General features: G+C 39.7%; 1 protein-coding gene across 1 annotated transcript in view; it reads right to left on the bottom strand.

Annotated features, from left to right (window-relative positions):
• The window catches only part of LOC150107881 (claudin domain-containing protein 1-like), a 153611-nt gene that overhangs the window by 21930 nt on the left and 106935 nt on the right, over nucleotides 1-24746 (bottom strand). Inside the window, exon 4 of the mRNA XM_090415408.1 lies at nucleotides 22242-22342. Coding sequence (XP_090271534.1) covers nucleotides 22242-22342 — 101 coding nt within the window. The remainder of the gene's footprint in view (nucleotides 1-22241; nucleotides 22343-24746) is intronic.

The raw sequence follows: 24746 nt of genomic DNA on the forward strand, positions 1-24746 counted from the left end.
AACCATTGTTCACACAATATCTATCATACATCTCAATGAATATAATGAACACTAATGAAGCTCTCACAACCACCTGTATCAACTTATTCTACCCATTCATGCCATCGAAAGAGCAGCAACTGCTCAACATCCCTTTTCATTAGAACTGCAAAAACATGAACTTGCTTCTCCTCTTCCTCTTTTATTCCATTTACACTGTCTTCCTAAACAACTTTTCTCATGAAAAGTTTTTCCAAACAACTACACTCTCCAACTATTCAAGAAAAAATGTCAATAAGCTTATTCCTTCCAATCTCTCACTCCTACCCTACACATGGCACTGATGTCCTTATAGGTCCTACCTCTCATGTATGGGAACAATATTAAAAAAAAAAAGATGTGAACTCCAATAAGTCAGGTTTATGTCATTATTCTATTACACTGCCTCATAGACAGCCTTGCCACATCCCATTGTCTAGATACTTCTCTAGGTATGACCACTCTACTCTGTTCAAAGCTTCCACCTACAAACTCTCTAATCACTCTCATTTATTTTATTTATTTATTTATTTTATTTTATTTATTTATTTATTTTATTTTATTTTATTTTATTTATTTATTTTATTTTATTTATTTATTTATTTTATTTTATTATTTTTTTTTTTTGTTGGTTAATCAACCTAGTATGTTAGTACCGTGTATGGGTAGTGGGTTGGGGAAACTTGTTTACATTTGATTTAAAAGCTGTATATTGCATTCCTTGGGAAACACATTGGGGTTAGGAACCGTTTCACAATACATTAGTCGCAGGGATGAAAGAGCAAGAAAAGAAATTTATTTGGTGGGTTTCAAGGTATATCGTGAAGAGATGTTGAATGGCAGCCACACGTGTTCCAACAGACAAAGTGTCACACTTTACTTTAGGCAGGACTGAGGTGAGTGAGAAGTGCAGTATTTGTCACCCTTCTTGGGAATGGGTTGAACATGGGCCAATTTCCAGACTGTGGGGTAGATACCAGTGGAGTAAGAGAGTATATTTCAAGTTCTTTATAGTTCTTTCAAGAACGGTAATGTAAAGGAGATGATTCAGTGTACTATCTGCAAAATGTACGCTTTGCGGAGTGCGGTCAGAGTGTGGTTAGATGATAATAAAGGAGTGAATGTGTGTAGAAAATGTAGGGAGAATGAGGAATTGAAGTGTATTTCGGATCGTGAGTGTGATATTTTTGTCAAACTTCAGAATGAACAAAATAGGGATATGACAAGAAACGGCGAGGTTGTACCAGAGAATTATGAGAGTGTGAATGTAGAAAGTGTGAATGATAGTATTAATGGTTTTACAGAGAATAAAAAAGATGAGATAGATGCAATGAGTGAGATCGTGTTGTTGAATGGTGCGATACAAAGGGCAAAACAGCAGCTAGAGCGTATGAGCAAAAGTCAACTGAATGAACCAGCCAATAATAAAAAGTATGACAGGAAAAACAGGTGTATGAGTGTGAACATGAACAAAATGAAGGATAGAGTGCTGTATGGAGACTCGTTAGAACGAGGTGTGTTAGTAGATGATTTGACAAAATCGTACCAACCTGGTGCGACCGTAAAGGATGTAACTGAGTCTATTAGAGAGCAAAAGGAAAGGGTGAAAGAAATGATTGTTATGGCAGGTACGGATGATTTGAAAGGAGATAAAATGAAAATGATAGAAGACCTGAATGAATTGTTTGAGGTAGCAAAAGAAAAGAGCGAGAGAGTTAGAATGGTTAGTCTTTTGCCACAGTATGAGAGGGAAATGTTTAAAAGGAAGGCCATAATTGCGAATGACTTTATGTGTGCGTTATGTATGACTAGTGGTGTGGAATTTGTGGATGTGTGGAGTGAGTTCGATGGGCGAAAGGATCTATATAAGATGGATGGCTTGCATTTGAATGGTTACAGTGTAAGGAGACTTGAGAAAGTGTTGCTGAATGTAGTGGATGTGCAAATTCAGGGAAACTAGATTTATTAAGGGGGGGGTAGATATACAGTCGTTAGGGAGGCAGTATGAATGTATGAATGAATATAATATGCCCGAGCGAATAAGGACAACAAATCAGAGTGGGATAGTTAATATAAGGCATCAAGGTAGGGTTGGGGCTAATGAGGGTCTTAAATTCATGTACACTAATGCTAGGAGTATTAGGAACAAGAAGGAAGAGTTTTTGGCCATGGTTGGAACTTCCAGACCACACGTTATTGGTATTATTGAATCATGGCTGACTGTAGACGATATAGCTAGTGGGATTGAATGTGATGGGTATAGTGTGTTCAGGAGAATAAAGTGTGTGGGGGGGGAAGTATTGTTGATGATAGCTGATGAGCTACAGCCAAGGAGAATAGAAGTCGAATTGCAGGATAGAGAAATGAGCACTTCTGAGGCCATTTGGTGTGAGATTGTGGCTAACAGAACTAAATATACAATTGGGTGCTGCTATAGACCAGGTGATGGAAAAGATGGTGGTGACAGTATACACAAGCAAATAGAAGAAATGAGTGGAAGGAGGGTAATTATTATGGGAGATTTCAACTATGGTCGCATTGAGTGGAGTGAGGAGAGGACACACGGGAGGAAGGAATTGGAGTTTACGCGGTTATTAAGTGATAACTATCTGCGACAGCATGTAATGGAAAATACTAGGGGTCAGAGACTGCTTGACCTAGTAATTACATCTGAGGATTTGGCTGTAACAATTGTGACCACATTGCCACCAATCGGTGAGAGTGATCATAGGGTCTTAACTTGGGAGGTGGCTAAAGGTGTGGAATTTTCAATTAAGACAGGGTACATGTGGAATTATCGGGCTGGAAAGTATGACAAGCTTAGGAGTTTGAGTGGTTCAGTGCCATGGCATGTTCAACTGCAAGGACTAGAAGTTGATGCATGGGAGGTGTAAGTGTTTGCATGAAGCAATGGCTGACTGTATACCTACAATCCGAATAATAAATCAAGTAGGGGTTAAATGGATGAATAACACCATTAAGCTTGAGCTGCAAAAAAAGAAACAACTATGGAGGGAATTTAAGGAGAAAGATGACTGGCAGGCACATGAACGGTATAAAGTGCAGGCCAGAAGGGTAACGAGTGTGGTAAGAAAAGCAAAAAAGCATTAGGAAAGAACGTTGGCCATGCACGCTAGAGAGAATCCTAAACAGTTTTTAGATATGTAGCAAGTAAAAGGAAAAATGTACATGGCAGAATGATTTTAAAGAATGCCGATGGTAGGGAGGTAACTGAATCAGTTGATATAGTTGAGTTACTGAGTGAGCACTTTGCAAGTACATATCATCCAGGTGGTGACATTGCAGAAACGAATAAACCAGTAGATTATATGGGAATTGTGGTGAATGAAGTGGAGGTAAGTAGTCTATTGCATAACCTCAATGTCAATACATCCGTGGGATTGGATGGTATACCAGCTCGCGTCGTACAAGAAGCAGCTAAAGAATTGTCAGTACCCTTGACCATTTTGTTTAATTTGAGTCTTGGGTCTGGGTTAGTCCCAAGGGGTGGAAAGAGGGGAAAATAGTTCCACTGCATAAAGGTGGTTCCATGACTGCTGTTGTAAATTACCGACCGATTAGCATATCAGGAATCATTGTCAAGGTCTTAGAGAAATTATTCAAGGAAACAATACAAGATTGGATAGATGAAAACGGGATATTGTATGGGAGACAACATGGTTTTGTGAAGGGTAGATCATGCCTCAGTAACTTGCTCACGTTCTATAACACAGTGACGGCTGAACTGGATAGGGGTAATGGGTTTACAGTGATACTACTGGACCCTGCCAAGGCCTTTGACAGGATACCACATGGAACCCTAATCAGTAAACTGGAGCATATGGGGATAGATATAGGGTTGGTGAGATGGATAGGAGGGTGGTTGAAGGAGAGATACCAGAGAGTGGTTTATGCAGGAGTGGAGTCTAAAAAACGGCTTGTGACTAGTGGTGTGCCGCAGGGCTCTGTTCTTGGACCACTGCTTTTCAATTTGTTCATCAATGATATAGGAAAGGATTTGAGAGGAAGTGTTCACTTGTTTGCTGATGATGCAATGTTGGGTAGAGCAATTATGAGTGCACAGGATGTAAAAATGTTACAGGATGATTTGGATAGTTTGGAGGACTGGGCTAGGAAAAATGGATGTCAATTTAATGTGGCAAAGTGTAAGGCTATGCACTTTGGGGTGAAAAGAATAGCAGAAGTATATCACATTGGTGGAGCCATACTCCAGGAGATTGATAAGACCAGGGATTTGGGAGTGTTGGTGGATAGGGAATTGAAGTTTAGGGGGCACATTGCAAAAGTGACTAAATCAGCTAATCAAATTACTTGGCTTATGAAAAATACTTTAACATGCAGAGACAAACAAGTTGTTGTTCCTCTGTATGGAGCCCCGATAAGACCCCGTCTGGACTACTGTGCCCAGTTATGGGCACCAGGGTTTCTTCGTGATGGGGAGGAAGTGGAGAGGATCCAGAGATGAGTGAACAAGATGATAGAAGGTCTGTGGAATGAACCTTATGAGAATAGGTTCAAGATTTGTGGGTTGCAGAGATTGGACGATAGGCGAAGGAGGGGTGATATGATTGAGACATTCAAATTACTGAAGGGTTTCTATAAGATTGATCCAGAAGATATTTTTGAAAATATGACTGGTGGTGGGAGGACTAGGGGCCATGCATGGAAGCTGGGCAAAAGCGTGGTTGACAAGGGTGTTAGAGCTAGGTTTTTTACTTTTAGAGTGGTGAATGAGTGGAATAAGCTTCCAGAGTCTGTTGCGGGCGCTACGACCATGAATGAGTTCAAGGCAAGGTATGATAGATACTGTGTGAATGTCGAATAGTTGTTCTTGACATGATGTTAGGGCCTCCCTCGATGAGTCTGTCGACTCCTTGGAGTTGCCCGGAACAACAATAATAATAATAATAATATACAGGTGACACAGGATAGGAGTCACTTCTGGTGCACAAACATTCAGGACAATTAGAGGAATGGCATCAGGGCCAGGAGATTCCTTTTCTGTCTAATTTGGAGAATATTTTTCAGAACCCTTTCTGGTGAAAGGACACATGGGGCATTGTGTATTAGGTATCTGAAATGGCTGGGGGAGAGGGTTGTATTTACCATGGTCAGTTATGCATGCATTGGAGACAAAATGTGAAGCAAGGAGATTTTTCTGTTCTTTACTCTTATTCCTTATTTTGATTCATACAAGCTTGCACAACCTGCTTCTCAGCCTCTCTGATTCATATCTAGACTCATTACCTGTCTTTGTACATTCTCTCTCTCTCTCTCTCTCTCAATGAACAAAATTTGCTTCACATACTATTTCACTTTCATTTCATATGAGTACAAATTGCTCACCTTTTGCTTCTCACAGCTTAACCATCATGCCATTCATCACATCTGCTGTCCCCCCTTTCATATTTCAGTCTTATCATGCAACTACTTACTCCTTACTATACTGTTATTGTTCAGTTGCTACAACAACTTTCTCAATTTCCTTTCAGCACCACTACCTTCCAAGTCATTTGTGTCCATCACATTCACCACACCTCTAATGATCAAATCCCTATAGTCTTCCTCATAGTCTTCCTTTGACACTTCCTTAGTAACTTTCTCTCCTCCTCCTATCTCTCTCTCTCTCTCTCTCTCTCCATTTAGTCAACCACTTCTTCAATTGAATTAATGATATTGGGGAAGATCTAAATGGGTATATACAGCTGTTTGCAGATATGCAAAGTTGGAATGAATTATGAGGAGTAGAGCAGATGTTGTAGCCTTACAAAAAGACTTCAGCAGGCTGAGTGAATGGGCATGCCAGTTCAATGTTGCAAAATGTAAGGTTTAAAAATTTGGGAAACAAAGATGGATGTAGAGTTTACTCTTGATGAGGATATATTCTTGGAAGTGGAAGAAATAAGAGATACTGGGGTGATGGTTGATAGGATAAGGATCTGCAATTTAGAGGACATATTGCCAAAATTGTGAGGAGAACACAACAAATTCTTGAAATGATGCAGAGAATACTGACTTGTAGAAATAAGGAGATTCTGGTTCCATTCTATAAGGCTCTAATTAGGCCACATCTGGACTGCTGCACATATTTGGTCACCTGGTTTTCAAAAGGATGAAGAGATGTTGGAGAGGCTCCAGAGACGATTGACCAAAATAGTTTCTGATATCTGGAATGTTGAATATGAAGAAAGATTGAGATGATGCAATTTGCAGAGTCTAGTTGATAGGAGGAAGAGGGGGGGGGGTGATATTATAGTGATGTACAAGTTAGTAAGGGGTTGTTATAGGATTAACATTGAAGAGGTTTTTCATAAAATGGTGGGAGAGTGGGGGAGAACAAGAGGTCATCCCTGGAAGCTGTGTAAGGAGGGTGTGAGCAAGGAAGTGAGAAGCAAGTTTTCAGCATGGAGAGTTGTGAATGATTGCGACACATTGCCTGAGAGAATGGTATCTGCAGAGAATTTGAATGTATTTAAGGCTTGGTATGATGAGCTGTGTGTATGACAAAAGAGACCTCCTAGCTGAGTCTGTGACTCCACGGGGTATTAGGTTAATAATAATAATAATTGTCTAGTTTCATCCTCTACAGCAGTATATCTCAATGTGTGGCATGTGTACCTCCAGGGGTATGCAAAAGGTCTTTAGGGGGTACAGGGCACATTTGTTTTTTTAATTACTCATATTTTTTGTCACAGTATTGTTGCAGATGAGTGTGGGTTTATTCTATAATTAATTTTTCAATAGCTAAAAAATCTAAAGGAAGTTTTAAACAAAATGTGTCTCTATGCATATATTTGTGAATACTAAAATATATATACTGTTTGGTTGATGGCATGATCACTTTCCTACCACATTCCAACTATTAGTAGTAGTTTCAGAAGTATTATTAAAACTAAACATGACCAGAGTACACTTAATGTCACTTTGGCTACACATTAATAATGAATATCTAATTTTGTCAGAAAAAGCTCTAAACTATCTGCTGGGTTGTAACAGACAACACAAAGAACTAAAGTCCTAGTTCTATGGTTTTTCTGTCACAGTTTTAAACTGTTCCCACTATTCATTAACTGTTGCTGTTCAAACTGTTTATTGTGATCTGAAGATGATGGGTATAACATCAGCATCTAAGTAAATAAATATTAATTATTTTATTTTTTTAAGTTAAGGAATATTATATCCCATGTTATTTCATAGCCAAATAAGAAACTCAAAGAGTTTCATGCTGAATGTAGAAAATTTCTCATAAAATTTCTCATAAAAGGGATGTAATAGGGATGTATTTCTCAATTTCTCATAAAAGGGATGTATGTTCTGTTTGCTACAAACTTGGTATTAACTAGGTCTACCTACTCACTGATGAGACCTCAAAAAGGTCGAAACTGGTCTGGGTAGTGACCTTCTCTCATAATGTTGAACAATAATACAGCTCCTAGGAGTTAAGTTCACATTATGGGTAAATATCAAGAATAGTGATCGGAACTTGCTTCACCCTTTCTATGAGTTGCCTCAGCTTGCACTACCTTCAAGGGTCAGGTGCTACCTTCTCTCATAATGTTTAACAATAATACAGCTCCTAGGAGTTAAGTTCACATTATGGGTAAATATCAAGAATAGTGACCGGAACTTGCTTCACCCTTTCTATGAGTTGCCTCAGCTTGCACTACCTTCAAGGGTCAGGTGCTGCACTATCCAGGTATTTTGCTTACGCTTGGAATTGTCGAACTTTATATAATTTCTATACTTGTCATGAAACTCTTTGAGTTTCTTATTCGGCTATGAAACAATATACGATATAATATTCCTTAACTTAAATAAGTTCATGTCGCCAAATTGAAGCCTTTGGCTCTTCATATAATTAGAAATTATTTTCTTATTATTCTTATGTTATGAATTAAAACTGTTAGTTAAACTAACAATTAAACTAATAATTTTTCTAACCATTTCGTGGTGTGAGAGTGTTGGACCTGGTTATTGGTTCAGAGGTTATATGCATAAGTAAGGTGTCCTTGTTACCTCCAGTTGGTGAAAGCGATCATGTGGTATTGACTTGGGAGGTTGCAAAATCTGTGGATTTTTCTATTAAGAAGGGGTATGTATGGAACTACAGGTTAGGCAATTATAACAAGCTTCGGAGTGAGCTTGCAGCCATCCCATGGCAGAACATATTGCAAGGGAAAGATGTTAGCAGTGCTTGGGATAAAATCAGCGGGTATCTGAGGAAAGCAACATCAGATTGTGTCCCCATGGTCAGGAGGTCAAACAAGGCAGGCATTAGATGGATGAGCAATAGTATCAAGCTTGAACTGCAAAAAAAGAAAATGTTATGGAGAATTTACAAGGAGAAAGGCAATCAGGACACCCATGAGCAGTACAAGGCTCAAGCTAGGAAGGTTACCAGCATAGTAAGAAAAGCTAAATCAGATTATGAGAAGACCTTAGCCAAAGAGATCAAGGGTAATCCCAAAGAGTTCTTCCACTATGTGGCAAGTAAGAGGAAGAATGACTTCGGTAGGATAACCTTAGTGGGTGCTGATGGTATTGAGGTGACAAAATCAGATGTAATAGTCGAGTTACTGAGTGATCACTTTTCAAAAGTCTATCACCCAAGTGAGGATATCTCTATACCTATAGCAATACCTAATGTGAGAATTGAAGCTAAAGAATCAGAGGTATTAAATATATTGCAAAACTTAAATGCAAACACTGCGGTAGGCTTAGATGGAATATCAGCTCGGGTGTTGCGTGCATGTGCAAATGAATTGTCAACCCCTCTTACCTGGATATTTAATTTAAGTTTGAACTCTGATACGGTCCCTAGGGAGTGGAAGTTAGGCAAAGTGGTTCCTTTGCATAAGGGTGGCTCTAAAACTGCGGTATTGAATTACAGACCAATCACCATCTCAGGAGTAGTGGTAAAAGTATTGGAAAAGTTGGTTAAAGACAAAATTCAAGAATGGGTGGATCAGGATATGATACTCTATAGAGGCCAACATGGTTTTGTTAAAGGTAGATCCTGCCTTAGCAATCTATTAACTATTCATAATAGAATAACATCTGAGTTGGACAAAAGAACTGGCTACACAGTGGTACTTCTGGATTTTATTATTATTTATTATTATTATTATTATTATTACGGGTATCTCCATGGAGTCAGTAGACTCATCGCGGGACCCCCAAACTAGCAAAACAATATCTGTCATATCTCTTCTTGAATTCATTTACAGATGAAGAGCTCACAACAAAGTCAGGCAATGAATTCCACTCATTCACCACCCTCCAGGCAAAAAACCTTGTTCTGACACCTTTGTTAACCACACTCTTCTTTAATTTCCAGAGATGACCTCTTGTTCTTCCATCACTATCACACAGCTGAAACATTTCCCCTGCATCAATCCTATAAAAACCTTTTAGTAATTTGAATGTTTCTATCATATCCCCTCTTCTTCGCCTATCAACCAATCTCTGCAATCCACAAGCTCTCAATCTATCAATGTAGGGAGTATTTTTTATATCACTCACCAACTTGGTCACTCTTCTCTGAACCCTCTCCACAGCCTCCTCATCTCCAAGGAATCCAGGTGACCAGACCTGAGCACAGTAATTCAAATGTGGAAGTATCAATGCTTTATAAAGGGGAATAATAACCTCTTTATCTCTGGATGTCAGTGTGTTCCTCAACAACCAAGTAATCCTATGTGCAATCTTGGACACCTTAGCAATGTGTCCTCTGAACTTCATCTCCTTATCTACCAATACCCCTAAGTCCCTAGCCTCATCAATCTCTTGGAGTACCTTTCCATCTATGTAGTACACAGCTGGTAATCTTTTAATCCCAAAATGCATGACTTTACACTTTTCCACATTGAACTGACATCCATTTTCTTTTGCCCATTTTACCAGCTTATTTAAATCCTCCTGCAAACTTTCAACATCAGCTTGATTTTTTATTGCACTACACAACTTTGCATCATCAGCAAACAACTGAATATCTCCCTTTAAGCCGTTTCTTATATCATTTATATACAAATTAAACAACATTGGCCCAAGCACAGAGCCCTGAGGCACACCACTGGTCACCTGCCTCATTCTGGACTCGGCTCCTCCATACACCACCTTATGGTATCTCTCCCTGAGCCATTCTCCTATCCACATCACCAATTTAATATCCATTCCCATCTGCTCCAATTTGCGTAACAGTGTTCTATGGGGTATCCTGTCAAAAGCCTTAGCAAAATCCAGAAGTACCACTGTGTAGCCAGTTCCTTTGTCCAACTCTGATGTTATTCTATTATGGATAGTTAATAGATTGCTAAGGCAGGATCTACCTTTAACAAAACCATGTTGGCCTCTATAGAGTATCATATCCTGATCCACCCATTCTTGAATTTTGTCTTTAACCAACTTTTCCAATACTTTTACCACTACTCCTGAGATGGTGATTGGTCTGTAATTCAATACTGCAGTTTTAGAGCCACCCTTATGCAAAGGAACCACTTTGCCTAACTTCCACTCCCTAGGGACCATACCAGAGTTCAAACTTAAATTAAATATCCAGGTAAGAGGGGTTGACAATTCATTTGCACATTCACGCAACACCCGAGCTGATATTCCATCTAAGCCTACTGCAGTGTTTGCATTTAAGTTTCGCAATATATTTAATATCTCTGATTCTTTAGCTTCAATTCTCACATTAGGTATTGCTATAGGTATAGAGATATCCTCACTTGGGTGATAGACTTTTTAGAAGTGATCACTCAGTAACTCGACTATTACATCTGATTTTGTCACCTCAATACCATCAGCACCCACTAAGGTTATCCTTCCGAAGTCATTCTTCCTCTTACTTGCCACATAGCGGAAGAACTCTTTGGGATTACCCTTGATCTCTTTGGCTAAGGTCTTCTCATAATCTGATTTAGCTTTTCTTACTATGCTGGTAACCTTCCTAGCTTGAGCCTTGTACTGCTCATGGGTGTCCTGATCACCCTTCTCCTTGTAAATTCTCCATAACATTTTCTTTTTTTGCAGTTCAAGCTTGATACTACTGCTCATCCATCTAATGCCTGCCTTGTTTGACCTCCTGACCATGGGGACACAATCTGATATTGCTTTCCTCAGATACCCGCTGATTTTATCCCAAGCACTGCTAACATCTTTCCCTTGCAATATGTTCTGCCATGGGATGGCTGCAAGCTCACTCCGAAGCTTGTTATAATTGCCTAACCTGTAGTTTCGTACATACCCCTTCTTAATAGAAAAATCCACAGATTTTGCAACCTCCCAAGTCAATACCACATGATCGCTTTCACCAACTGGAGGTAACGAGGTCACCTTACTTATGCATATAACCTCTGAACCAATAACCAGGTCCAACACTCTCACACCACGTGTCCCTTCAGTTACGTGCTGTTTCAAGTAATTATCTCGTAGCAGATGTATGAACTCCATTTCCTTTTTGCTACGTGATATTTCCTCCTTCCAATTGATATCACCATAATTAAAATCCCCCATAATAATCACTAAGCCTTCACTCATTGCACTAAGTTGCTGATGCATGAATTCAATATCTCCCCCTGTACTCCCTGGCCTATAGCAGCATCCAACTGTATATTTGGTTGCGTTGGTCACTATTTCGCACCAGACTGCCTCAAATGAACTCTCATTCACATGTCTATCATCATGATATACTACTTTCTTTGTCAGGATACCCCATAGAACACTGTTACGCAAATTGGAGCAGATGGGAATGGATATTAAATTGGTGATATGGATAGGAGAATGGCTCAGGGAGAGATACCATAAGGTGGTGTATGGAGGAGCCGAGTCCAGAATGAGGCAGGTGACCAGTGGTGTGCCTCAGGGCTCTGTGCTTAGGCCAATGTTGTTTAATTTGTATATAAATGATATAGGAAACGGCTTAAAGGGAGATATTCAGTTGTTTGCTGATGATGCAAAGTTGTGTAGTGCAATAAAAAATCAAGCTGATGTTGAAAGTTTGCAGGAGGATTTAAATAAGCTGGTAAAATGGGCAAAAGAAAATGGATGTCAGTTCAATGTGGAATAGTGTAAAGTCATGCATTTTGGGATTAAAAGATTACCAGCTGTGTACTACATTGGAGGAAAGGTACTCCAAGAGATTGATGAGGCTAGGGACTTAGGGGTATTGGTAGATAGGGAGATGAAGTTCAGAGGACACATTGCTAAGGTGTCCAAGATTGCACATAGGATTACTTGGTTGTTGAGGAACACACTGACATCCAGAGATAAAGAGGTTATTATTCTCCTTTATAAAGCATTGATACTTCCACATTTGGATTACTGTGCTCAGGTCTGGTCACCTGGATTCCTTGGAGATGAGGAGGCTGTGGAGAGGGTTCAGAGAAGAGTGACCAAGTTGGTGAGTGATATAAAAAATGCTCCCTACATTGATAGATTGAGAGCTTGTGGATTGCAGAGATTGGTTGATAGGTGAAGAAGAGGGGATATGATAGAAACATTCAAATTACTAAAAGGTTTTTATAGGATTGATGCAGGGGAAATGTTTCAGCTGTGTGATAGTGATGGAAGAACAAGAGGTCATCTCTGGAAATTAAAGAAGAGTGTGGTTAACAAAGGTGTCAGAACAAGGTTTTTTGCCTGGAGGGTGGTGGTGAATGAGTGGCATTCATTGCCTGACTTAGTTGTGAGCTCTTCATCTGTAAATGAATTCAAGAAGAGATATGACAGATATTGTTTTGCTAGTTTGGGTCTCCCGCGATGAGTCTACTGACTCCATGGAGATACCCGTAATAATAATAATAATAATAATAATAATAATAATAATAATAATAATAATAATAATAATTTTGCATCCATGTTTTGTGAGCATTTTTATGTTTTGATATAAACTAGTATATAAACTAATATAAACTCTGGAAGGGCGAGGTATCATTAGTGCTTTGGAACTTTTGAAGGAATATTTATTAGCAGCAATAACAAGAATATAATTTGGTGTAAAGTGGATGACAAACAATATCAAACAGGAACTGTAGATAAAAAAGAGGTTATGGAAAAGATATAAGGAGAGGAGGTGAATAGCAGATGCATGAAGAATATAAGACTCAGGCCACGAGAGGGACTAGTATGGTACGGAAAGCAAAACTGGAATATGAGAAGAGATTGGTCCTGAGATCCAAAGATAGTACTAATGATTTTTCAGCTATGTGGCCAGTAGAAGGAGAAAATGTTGATTGAAAATGTTGAATGAGAACTGTTGATTGTGGAAGAATGACATTGTTGAAAAAAAGAAACAAGAATAGAGTGATAGAATGAAAAGGACATAGTGAAGTTGTTTGATGAACACTTTGTTGGGGTATTTCATCCTGAAGAAGTAGGTTTTAATACTCGAGGGATAGGGCAGGTTCAGGGTTGAGAGGTGCTAGAGGAGAGTGTGTTCCAAATACTGAGTACTCTGGATGTCAGTAAAGCAGTGGGACTGGATGGAATTTTGCCACAGATTTTGAGAGAATGTGCTAAAGAACTGACTGCTCCCTTGACCTGGCTTTTCAGTGAAATTCTGGCCAGGGGAAGGATAAGATAGTGCCATTGCATAAGGGTGATAGCAGACTGGAACTCTCAAACTATAGATCAATTTTTTTTTTTTTTTTTCACCAGTAGTTGTTAAGATCTTGGAGAAATTGATGAGAGACCATATACAGCAATAGGAAGATGAGAGTAATGTTGTTTGTGAGAGTCAACAATGATTTGTTAAGGGGTGCTGTTGCTTTAGTAATATGATTGCTTTTTATAATAAAGTGAAAAGAGCAGTTAATGAGGGATAGGCATGTACTGACATTATTTTGGATTTTACAAAGGCATTTGACAGGGTACTATATGATAAGCAGATATTTAAGTTTCAGCACATGGGTTTAGATGTCAGATTAATGAACTGGATTCAGGATTGACTATCTGATAGGTATCAGAGTGTTGTGTATATGGGGAAGCAATATCAAGGAGGCAGAAGGTTACAATTGGGGGTCCTACAGGCTCAGTACTGTTAAACAATACAGACTGGATTCTGTATTGTTTAACCTTTATATCAGTGGCGTTGTCAATGGATTGCAGGGGGGGATATTCACTTCTTTGCAGGTGATGTGAAGCTGGTAAGGGTTATTAGTAATAGTGTAGATGTGGTACCCTGCAACAGGATTTGAATAAACTGGACAGATGGGCAAATGAATGGGAATCAGTTTAATGGAGCTAAATGTAAAGTCTTGATGTTTGGGTTACATTCAGGCAGTGGTGCACCCAGAGGGGTGGGGCCAAGGGGCCCAGGCACCCACCCAAAGAAAAGGAAAAAACACTAGAAAAATTTCCAAAAATCTTTTCCTAATTAAAATTCATTTTTTTTTATTTATGTTATGTGGTACTTGTGAATTAGCGATCACTGCAGATGCTCAGTTATAGGTCGTATGCGATGTGTAGTGTGTCTTCACAAAATGTCTACTCAACTGCCTCCCCCACCAAAGGTTAAATCCTGAGTGCTCGGCCCCCTCCAAGATTAAATCCTGAGTGCGCCACTGCATTCAGGAGGCATATTACAAAGGTGGTGAAGGTAACTCAGAGGATTGCTCCAGTACCAAGAAGGATGCTGGCATACAGAGATAAAAGAATTGTCATTCCATTGAATAAATCCTTGATCAGACCACGCTTGGACTGTTGTTCTCAAATTTGGTCCCCAGGATATGAAGGGGATAAATTAACTGTGAAAAGGATGCAGAGGCAGATAACAAAGATATCAAGACTGTATATTGCTAGTTTGAATGTTGACTGCAGAGCTTGGTAGATAGAATGAAGGAGAGGTGATATGATTGAGAATTTTAAACTGTTGAAAGGTAGTTACAGGGTTGACACTGGGGAGTTCTTTAGTTTGGTGAAAAAGGTGAGGGAGCAAGGACAAGATGCCATCCTTGGAAGTCATGAAAGGAAGCTGTGAGCAATAGGATGAAGAGTGGTTTATTTGCATTGCCTGATGGAGTGGTGAGAGCACAAATAGTCAATGAGTTCAAGGAGTGGTATGATAAATTTTGTGTTTCCTAGAATGGGCCTCCCATGATGAGTCTTTTGACTCAATGGAGGCCTGAATCAATAATAATAATAATTATTATTATTATTACAGGCGACTCCAGGGAGTCCTTAGACTCATTGAAGGAAGCCCTAAACATCATGTCCACACAACTATACGACATTCTCACAGTATCTATCATATCTTGCCTTAAACTCACTCACCGTCATAGCACCCACAACAGACTCTGGCAGTTATTCCACTCACTTACCACTCTAAAAGTAAAGAACCCAGCTCTAACACCCTTGCTAACTACACTCTTTCCCAGCTTCCATAGATGTCCCCTAGTTCTCCCACTACCAGTCCTATTCTCAAAAATATCTTCTAGATTAATCTTATAGAACACCTTCAGTAATTTGAATGTCTCAATCATATCACCCCTTTTCCACCTATCAACCAATTTTTGCAACCCACAAATCTTCAATCTGTTCTCATAAGGTTCATTCCACAGACCTGCCACCATCTTGGTCACTCGTCTCTGCATCCTCTCCACCTCCTCCCCATCAAGAAGAAACCTAGGTGACCAAATCTGGGCACAGCAGTCGAGATGAGGTCTTATCAAGGCTCGGTACAGACGTACAAAAACTTGCTTGTCTCTGCTCATTAAAGTATTTTTCAACAACCAAGTGAGTCGATGAGCTGATTTAGCCACTTTTGCAATATGACCCCTAAACTCATCTCCCTATCCACCAACACTCCCAAGTCCCTGGCGTCATCAATCTCCTGGAGTACAGTTCCACCAATCTGGTATAATGCTGCTAATCTTTTCACCTCAAAATGCATAACCTTACATTTTGTCACATTAAATTGACATCCATTCTCCTTAGCCCAGAACTCCAATCTATCCAAGTCGTCCTGGAAGATTTTGACATCTTCTGTATTCACTATTGCCCTACCCAACTTTGCATCATCAGCGAACAAATGAACTGTTCCTCTTAAATCTTTCCCTATATCATTAATGAACAAGTTAAACAGCAGTGGTAAAAAAACAGAACCCTGCGTCACACCACTAGTCAGAGGCCGTCTTTTGGACTCTACTCCTGAATAAACTACTCTCTGATATCTCTCCATCAACCACCCACCTATCCATCTCACCAACACTATATCCATTCCCATATGTTGTAGAATTCCATGTGGTATCCTGTCAAATGCCTTAGCCAGGTCCAGAATATCACTGTAAACCCATTACCCTTATCCTGTTCGGCTGTCACTGTGTTATAAAACTTGAGCAAGTTACTGAGGCATGATCTACCCTTCACAAAGCCATGTTGTCCCCCATTCAGTATCTCATTTTCATCAATCCAATCCTGTATTTTTCTCTTGACTACTTTCTCCAAGACCTTGACAACAACTCCTGATATGATGATCGGTCGGTAATTTGCAACAGTAGTCTTGGATCCTCATGCAGTGGAACTATTTTCCCCTCTTTCCACACCTTCAGGACTAAACCAGATCCGAGACTCAGATTCGGTCTGCTTGGTGTCGCACTGATTAGATCGTCGGCTTGTCGAGAGCTCCTGAAAAGATTAATATTATTTTGTGTTAACATTAGATATTTTACTAGAATTTTAAGTAGTATTGTTTGCTTTTTGTTTCTTGGTGTGTCTGTACAATTTTTGCGTGTTTTCTGTTATTTTAATTATTATTTTTAAGAAAAGAAAGCGCACACATGGCACCGATAAAGAAAAAAATGGCGGCCAGATCGCCTTGTTTAAGAGTTTTGATGTAAACGAATTTATGCAATGTGCTGTCTGTGAGATGTATGCCTTGCGAAGAGCGGTGGGAGTCTGGTTAGAAAGTGATAGTGGAGTTAATATGTGTAAAAAGTGTAAAGAGAATGAGGACTTCAAGCGTGTTTCGTGTGTCGAGAGCGATATCGTGAACGATAGTCAGAATGTAGAAAATGGCGGTGTGCTAGAGAATTGCGTGGTAGTGCCAGATAGGTGTGAGAGCGTCGCCGAAAATGTAATTGAAGGTGGAAACACAGAAAGAATGGATGATTTGATCGATAATGAAAATGGTGAGATAAATGCGAGTAGCGAAATTGCCGGTTTGAATGGTGCCATACACAGAGCTAAAAGACAACTGGAGCGTATGGAAAAATGTGTGTTGAACGTACCGACAAATAACCGGCGAAAGTCTGTGACGGCAAATCATAGAATGTTTGCAAACGTCAATAAAATGAAGGAGCGAGTGCTGTATGGGGATTCGCTATTAAGAGGCGTAATAATTGAGAGTTTAACGAAGTCGTACCAGCCGGGTGTGATCATAAAGGACGTCAGCGAATCTATTCGACTGCAAAAACAGAGGGTGAAAGAGATGATAATCGTGGCAGGAACGAATGATTTGAAACAGGACAAAATGGAAATGATAGAGGATGTGAGGGAGTTGTTTGAGGTAGCAAAAGAGAAGAGTGAGAGAGTTAGGATGGTGAGTATCTTACCGCGGTATGACAGTGAAGTGTTTAGAAGGAGGGTCATAATTGCCAATGACTTTATGCGTGGGTTATGCATGGAGAGTGGTGTGGAATTTGTGGATGTGTGGAATGGGTTCGATGGGCGAAAGGACTTATATAAGATGGATGGATTGCATTTGAATGGAGTTGGTGTACGGAGACTTGAAAGAGTGTTGATGAATGATGTGGAAGTGGATGTACAGACTTAGGGAAACTAGATTTATTAAGAGGGGGGGGTAGATATGCTGACTTTAGGGGGGCAGTTAAGTGTATGAATGAGTATATTATGCCCGAGCGAGTACGACGGACAAAATCAGAATGGGATAGTTAGTATAAGGCATCAAAGTAAGGATGGGACAAATGGGCTTCTGCGATTCATGTACACTAATCCCAGGAGTATTAGGAACAAGAAGGAAGAGTTTTTGGCCATGGTTGGCACTTCCAGGCCAGAGGTTGTCGGTATTAGTGAAACATGGCTGACAGAAGATGATAAAGCTAGTGGGATTGAATGCAACGGGTATAGCGTGTTCAGGAGTGACAGGGTGAATAAAAAGGGGGGAGGAGTGTTATTGATGATAGCTGATGATCTTCAGCCAAGGAGTATAGAAGTTGAACTGCATGATGGGGAAAAAAGCACATTATTTGAGGCTGTTTGGTGTGAGATACAATCCAGCAGAACAAAATATACAATTGGGTGCTGCTATAGACTGGGTGATGGAGTGGATGGTGGGGATAGTATGCATAAGCAAATAGAAGAAATGAGTGGAAGGAGGGTAATTATTATGGGTGATTTCAATTATGGTAACATTGACTGGAAAGAGGAGAGGGCACATGGGAGGAAGGAATTGGATTTTATGCGGTTATTAAGGGACAACTATCTACGGCAACATGTATTGGAAAATACCAGAGGGCAGAGAGTGCTGGACCTAGTAATTGCAACCGAGAATGTGGCTGTAATGAACATGACCATGTTGCCACCAATTGGTGAGAGTGACCATAAAGTCATGACTTGGGAGGTGGCTAAAGGAGTCGAATTTACAATTAAGACAGGGTACATGTGGAATTACCGGGCTGGTAAGTATGACAAGCTTAGGTGTGTGCTTGGCTCAATGCCATGGCATGTAAAACTGCAAGGGCTGGATGTTGATAGTGCATGGGAGGTGGTTAAGAACTGTTTGCAGGAGGCAATGGTTGACTGTATATCAAGAGTCCGAATAATAAATCAATTAGGGGTTAAATTGATGAATAACACTATTAAGCTAGAGCTGCAAAAAAAGAAACAATTGTGGAGGAAATTTAAGGAGAAGGATGACCATCAGGCGCAGGAACAGTATAAAGCTCAGGCCAGGATGGTAACAAGGGTGGTAAGAAAAGCAAAAGCAGATTACGAAAGGAAATTTGCCACGCAGGCTAAAGAGAATCCCAAACAGTTTTTTCAATATGTTGCAAGTAAAAGGAAAAATGCTCATGGTAGAATGATCTTAAAAAATGCTGAGGGTAGGGAGGTAACCGAATCAGTCGATATTGTGGAATTACTGAGCGAGCACTTTGCAAGAGTATATCATCCAGGTGGTGACTTTGCAGGAATGGAAGAACCAACAGCTTATACTGGAATTGTGATGAATGAAGTAGAGGTAACTAGTCTATTACAGAACCTCAATGTCAATACATCTGTGGGATTGGATGGTATACCAGCTCGTGTCGTACGTGAAGCGGCCAAAGAATTGTCAGTGCCCTTGACCATTTTGTTTAATTTGAGCCTCAGGACTGGGTCAGTCCCAAGGGGGTGGAAAGAGGGGAAAATAGTTCCACTGCACAAAGGTGGTTCCAAGGCTGCTGTTGAAAATTACCGGCCAATCAGCATAACAGGAATCATTATCAAGGTCTTAGAGAAAATAGTCAAGAGGAAAATACAAGATTGGATAGAAGAAAATGGGATACTGTATCGGGGACAGCATGGTTTTGTGAAGGGTAGGTCATGCCTCAGTAACTTGCTCACGTATTATAACACAGTGACGGCTGAACTGGTTTACGGTGATTCTACTGGACCTTCCCAAGGCCTTTGACAGGATACCACATGGAATTCTAATCAGTAAATTGGGGCATATGGGGATGGACATAGGGTTGGTGAGATGGATAGGAGGGTGGTTGACGGAGAGATATCAGAGAGTGGTTTACTCAGGAGTAGAGTCCACAAGACGGCCTGTGACTAGTGGTGTGCCACAAGGATCTGTTCTTGGACCACTGCTGTTTAATTTGCTCATAAATGATATAGGAAAGGATCTGAGAGGAACAGTTCATTTGTTTGTGGATGATGCGAAGTTGGGTAGGGCAATAGTGAATGCAGATGACGTCAAAATTTTGCAGGATGATTTGGATAGATTGGAGGTCTGGGCTAAGGAGAATGGATGTCAGTTTAATGTGGCAAAATGTAAGGTTATGCATTTTGGGGTGAAAAGATTGGCGGCAGTTTACTGCATTGGTGGAACCGTGCTCCAGGAAATTGATGAGGCACGAGATTTAGGAGTGTTGGTAGATAAGGAATTGAAATTTAGGTTACACATTGCAAAAGTGGCCAAATCAGCTCATCAAATCACTTGGTTGCTGAAGAATACGTTGACAAGCAGAGACAAGCAGGTTATTGTTCCTCTGTATCGAGCCTTGATCCCCATCTAGACTACTGTGCTCAGATTTGGTCACCTAGGTTTCTTCTTGATGGGGAGGAGGTGGAGAGGATCCAGAGGCGAGTGACCAAGATGATAGCAGGTCTGTGGAATGAACCGTATGAGAACAGGTTAAGGATTTGTGGGTTGCAAAAATTGGTTGATAGGCGGAGGAGGGGAGATATGATTGAGACATTCAAATTACTGAAGGGTTTCTATAAAATTAATTCAGAAGATATTTTTGAGAACAGGGCTGGTTGTGGGAGGACTAGGGGACATCCATGGAAATTGGGCAAAAGTGTGGTTAGTAAAGGTGTTAGAGCTGGGTTCTTTACTTTTAGAGTAGTGAATGAGTGGAATGCGCTCCCTGAGTCTGTGGTGGATGCTGTGACAGTGAATGAGTTTAAGGCGAGGTATGATAGATACTGTATGAATGTCAAATAGTTGTGATGAATATGATTTGGGGCCTCCCTCGATGAGTCTAATGACTCCCTGGAGTTGCCCGTAATAATAGTAATAGTAATAGTAATAAACAACATGGTCAAGGGCACTGATAATTCTTTAGCTGCTTCACGTAAGACCCATGTCGGTATACCATCCCATCCCACAGATGTATTCACATTAAGGTTCTGTAATAGACTATTCACCTCCACTTCATTCATCACAATTCCCATATAAACTAATGGTTCCTATATTTTTTCAATGTCACCACCTGGATGATATACTGTTGCAAAGTGCTCGCTGAGTAATTCCACTATATCGACTGATTCGGTGACCTCTTTAGCATCGTCATTCCTTAAAATCATTGTGACGTGTACAGTTTTTTTTTTTTGCTTGCAGCATATTGAAAGAACTGTTTGGGATTCTCTTTAGCTTGCATAGCTAGTTTCCTTTCATAATCTGCTTTTGCTTTTTTTTACCACACTTGTTACCCTTCTGGCCTGCGCTTTATACCGTTTGTGTGCCTGCAGGTCACCTCTTTCTTTAAATTCCCTCAACAGTTGTTTCTTTTTTTGCAGCTCAAGCTTAATGGTGTTATTCATCCATTTAACTCCTACTTGTTTTACTATTCGGACCCTAGGTATACAATCAGCCATAACCTCCTGGAACTGCTCCTTGACCACTTCCCATGTTCTATCAACATTCAGCCCTTGCAGTTGTACATGCCATGGCACTGATCCAAGCAATCTCCTAAGGTTGTCATACTTGCCAGAATGGGAATTCCACATATACCCCGTCTTAATCGAAAATTCCACACCTTTAGCCACTTCCCAGGTGGCTAAAGGTGTGGAATTTTGATGGTTCCTTCATTTTTCCAATGTCACCACCTGGATGATATACTCTTGCAAAGTGCTCGCTCAGTAATTCCACTATATCGACTGATTTGGTGACGTCCTTACCATTGTCATTCCTTAAAATCATTTTGCCGTGTATCAGTTTTACCTTATGATCACTCTCACCAGTAGGGGACAACATGGTCATATTCATTACAGTCAAATTCTCAGATGCTATTACCAGGTTAAGCACTCTCACACCCCTAGTATTTTCAATTACATGCTGTCTCAAATAGTTATCCCTTAATAATTGAATAAAATCCATTTCCTTCCTCACATGTGTCCTCTCCTCCTTCCAATCAATGTTACCATAGTTGAAATTCCCCATAATAATTACCTTTCTTCCACTCATTTCATCAATTTGTTTATACATATTATCTCCACCATCTATTCCATCACCTGGTCTATAGCAACACCCAACTGTATATTTTTTCTGCCAGTCTGAATCTCACACCAAAAAGAGGTGTGAAAAAAGTGATTTTGCAGTATCATATGAAAAATTAACTTACAGCAAAGTTGTTTTGTGATTTTTACATGTAGAGTGTATGATTCCGAAAACTCAAAACATTTTAAAATAATTGTATTACTAAATTTCTGATACATTTTCATGCTCAAGGTGATCATTTTTCTAAGATGATACTTACTTCTGGCCACCGGCTAAAAGGCATTTCAGGGTACTGCAACTTTTCATAGTCATAATGAGGAATACCATGCCATAAACCCATAGCACCTGCATCTACCATTGCTGTTAAAATACAAAATATTTTTGTGTAGTTAAATTTCTGAAGCAAAAACATAAACTTAAATTTCTGTAATAAATAGAATAAGTAATTTTATATCTAAGCATAATATCAATGTGTAATTATTATGCTAATGTCTGGAAAAGAATATAAATTGTAATCAGATTCGTCTACTTTCCACTAAGCCTGAATATACTGCAAAACCACCACACTTGCTTATTTTCTTCCTCTTTCATCCTATCTGCCTGAATTCTCTGGAATATTCATCTCTCTAACAAAATAACTACAGCCTCCAGGTTTTCAAGAAAAATATTGATAGATTCCTTTCTTCTAATCCTTGCTTTTTCCTCTCATACTCTGCTTTGGCTTTTCTTATCACACCAGTTATCTTTCTGGCCTGTGCACTGTACTGCTTATGTGCCCTGGTCACCTTAATACTTGAATTTCCTTCAGAATTTTTTTCTTTTTTGTAGCTCCAGCTTAATGATGATATTCATCTGCCATTACTTTCCTCAAACACTCCTTTACTACTTCCCATGTACTATCAACATCCAGTCCTAGCAGTTTCAAATACCATGGTACTGATCCAAGCAATCTCCTAAGTTAGTCATATTTACTAACCCTGTAATTCAATTTATGCCCTGTCTTAACTGAAAATTCCACGTATTTATCCACCTCCCAGGTGAAGACCACATGATCACTTTCTGCAATTGGTGGCAAAGTGGTCATAATCATTACAGACAAATTCTCAGATGCAATGACTACATTGAGAGCTCTCAAATCTCTAGTATATTCCATCACATGCTCTCTCAGGTAATTATTCATAACACACTTAGAAAGAGCAATGGACCAACTGAAGGAAGATACCAAAGGAATATCTGTACACGGAATGAGAATTAACAATCTGAGATTTGCAGATGACATTGTTATTATTGAAGAAGACGAAAGAAAACTACAAAAAACACTGGAACTGTTAAATGAGGAATGGAAGAGATTTGGACTTGTTATGAACTTGGAAAAAACAAAGACAATGGTAGTTGATGAGAAGAACATGAAACAAAAAATACAAGTGGATGGAACTGATATAGAAAATGTAGAACAATTCGCATATTTGGGAAGTAAACTGACATATGACTTGGACTGTAAAATAGAAATAAAGATCAGGATTGCAAAGGGAAGAACAAACCTGAAGGCCAGGCCATGGATAACATCTGGAAAAGTAAAGTGATCAGCCTGCAGACACAACTAAGAGTACTGGAAACATGCATCTTCAGCGATGTTACTGTATGGATCTGAAACGTGGGTAATAAATAAGGAATCAAAAAAAAAGAATTTTGGCATTTGAAATAACTTGTTACAGAAAGATTCTAAGACTAGGATGGGTACAGAAAATCACCAATGAAGAGCTCTATTGGAAGATACAACCAAAAGAGAATCTAATGCAAAAGATTATAAAACGGAAGCTGAAACTATTTGGACACATCTGTAGAATGAGTGAGGACTGGAAGATAAAGACATTTATGTTTGGTATTTTGGATGGTTTAAACAGAAGAGCTAGACCATACAGAGAATGAATAGATGATATAAAAGACTGGTGTGGAATGGGTGTACAAAAACTGCGACACTGTGCACTGGACAAAGAAAGGTGGAAGAAGATAGTGAAGCAGGCATCGAACATCAACAGGCAGTGAGCCCATGGTTTGTGATGATGATGAACTGCATAAATTCCATTTTTTTTTTTGCTCAACGATGCGAGCCCTTTGTTAAAATTTCCATTGCTCGCCATTGCCTATGATGCATATGTCTCAATCATATCGCCCCCTTTCCACTGGTCAACCAATTTCTGTAACACACATATCTTCAACCTATTCTAATACCTGCTATTATCTTGGTCACTCACCTCTGGATCCTACACAACTCACTTCAGCCTACAGAGCATCAACCACCACAATTCAACTAATACTGGGGTTCCACAAGGTTCTGTCCTCTCACCAACCCTCTTCCTGATATATATCAATGACCTGCTTCAGCTGACCTCCAACCCAATACACAGTTTTACAGATGACAGCACATTACACTCCTCGGTTTCATTTGATAAATTCTACCCTACACAACTCATCTCAACCTACAGAGCAACCACCACCACCACTCTCAATTCCGATCTCCAAGCCATCCTACAATGGGGTTCGGATAACCTTATCAATTTCAATGCTAATAAAACCCAGTTCTCTCGTATTTCCCATATGAAAGAACCATTTTTTCCCAGTATTCTTTTTGATGATACCAAATTTTCAGACAGTTTGAGATTTCTCTTCTTGGAATTACCCTCAACATCAACCCTCTCCTGGCATAAACACATCACAACAACCATTGCATCCTCAGCTTCAAAAAAAACTAGGATTTCTGTTT

The sequence above is a fragment of the Typopeltis vanoorti genome, chromosome 3, assembly GCF_054136105.1.
Source record: "Typopeltis vanoorti isolate ZY-2024b chromosome 3, IOZ_Tvanoo_1.0, whole genome shotgun sequence".
NCBI lineage: Eukaryota > Metazoa > Arthropoda > Arachnida > Uropygi > Thelyphonidae > Typopeltis > Typopeltis vanoorti.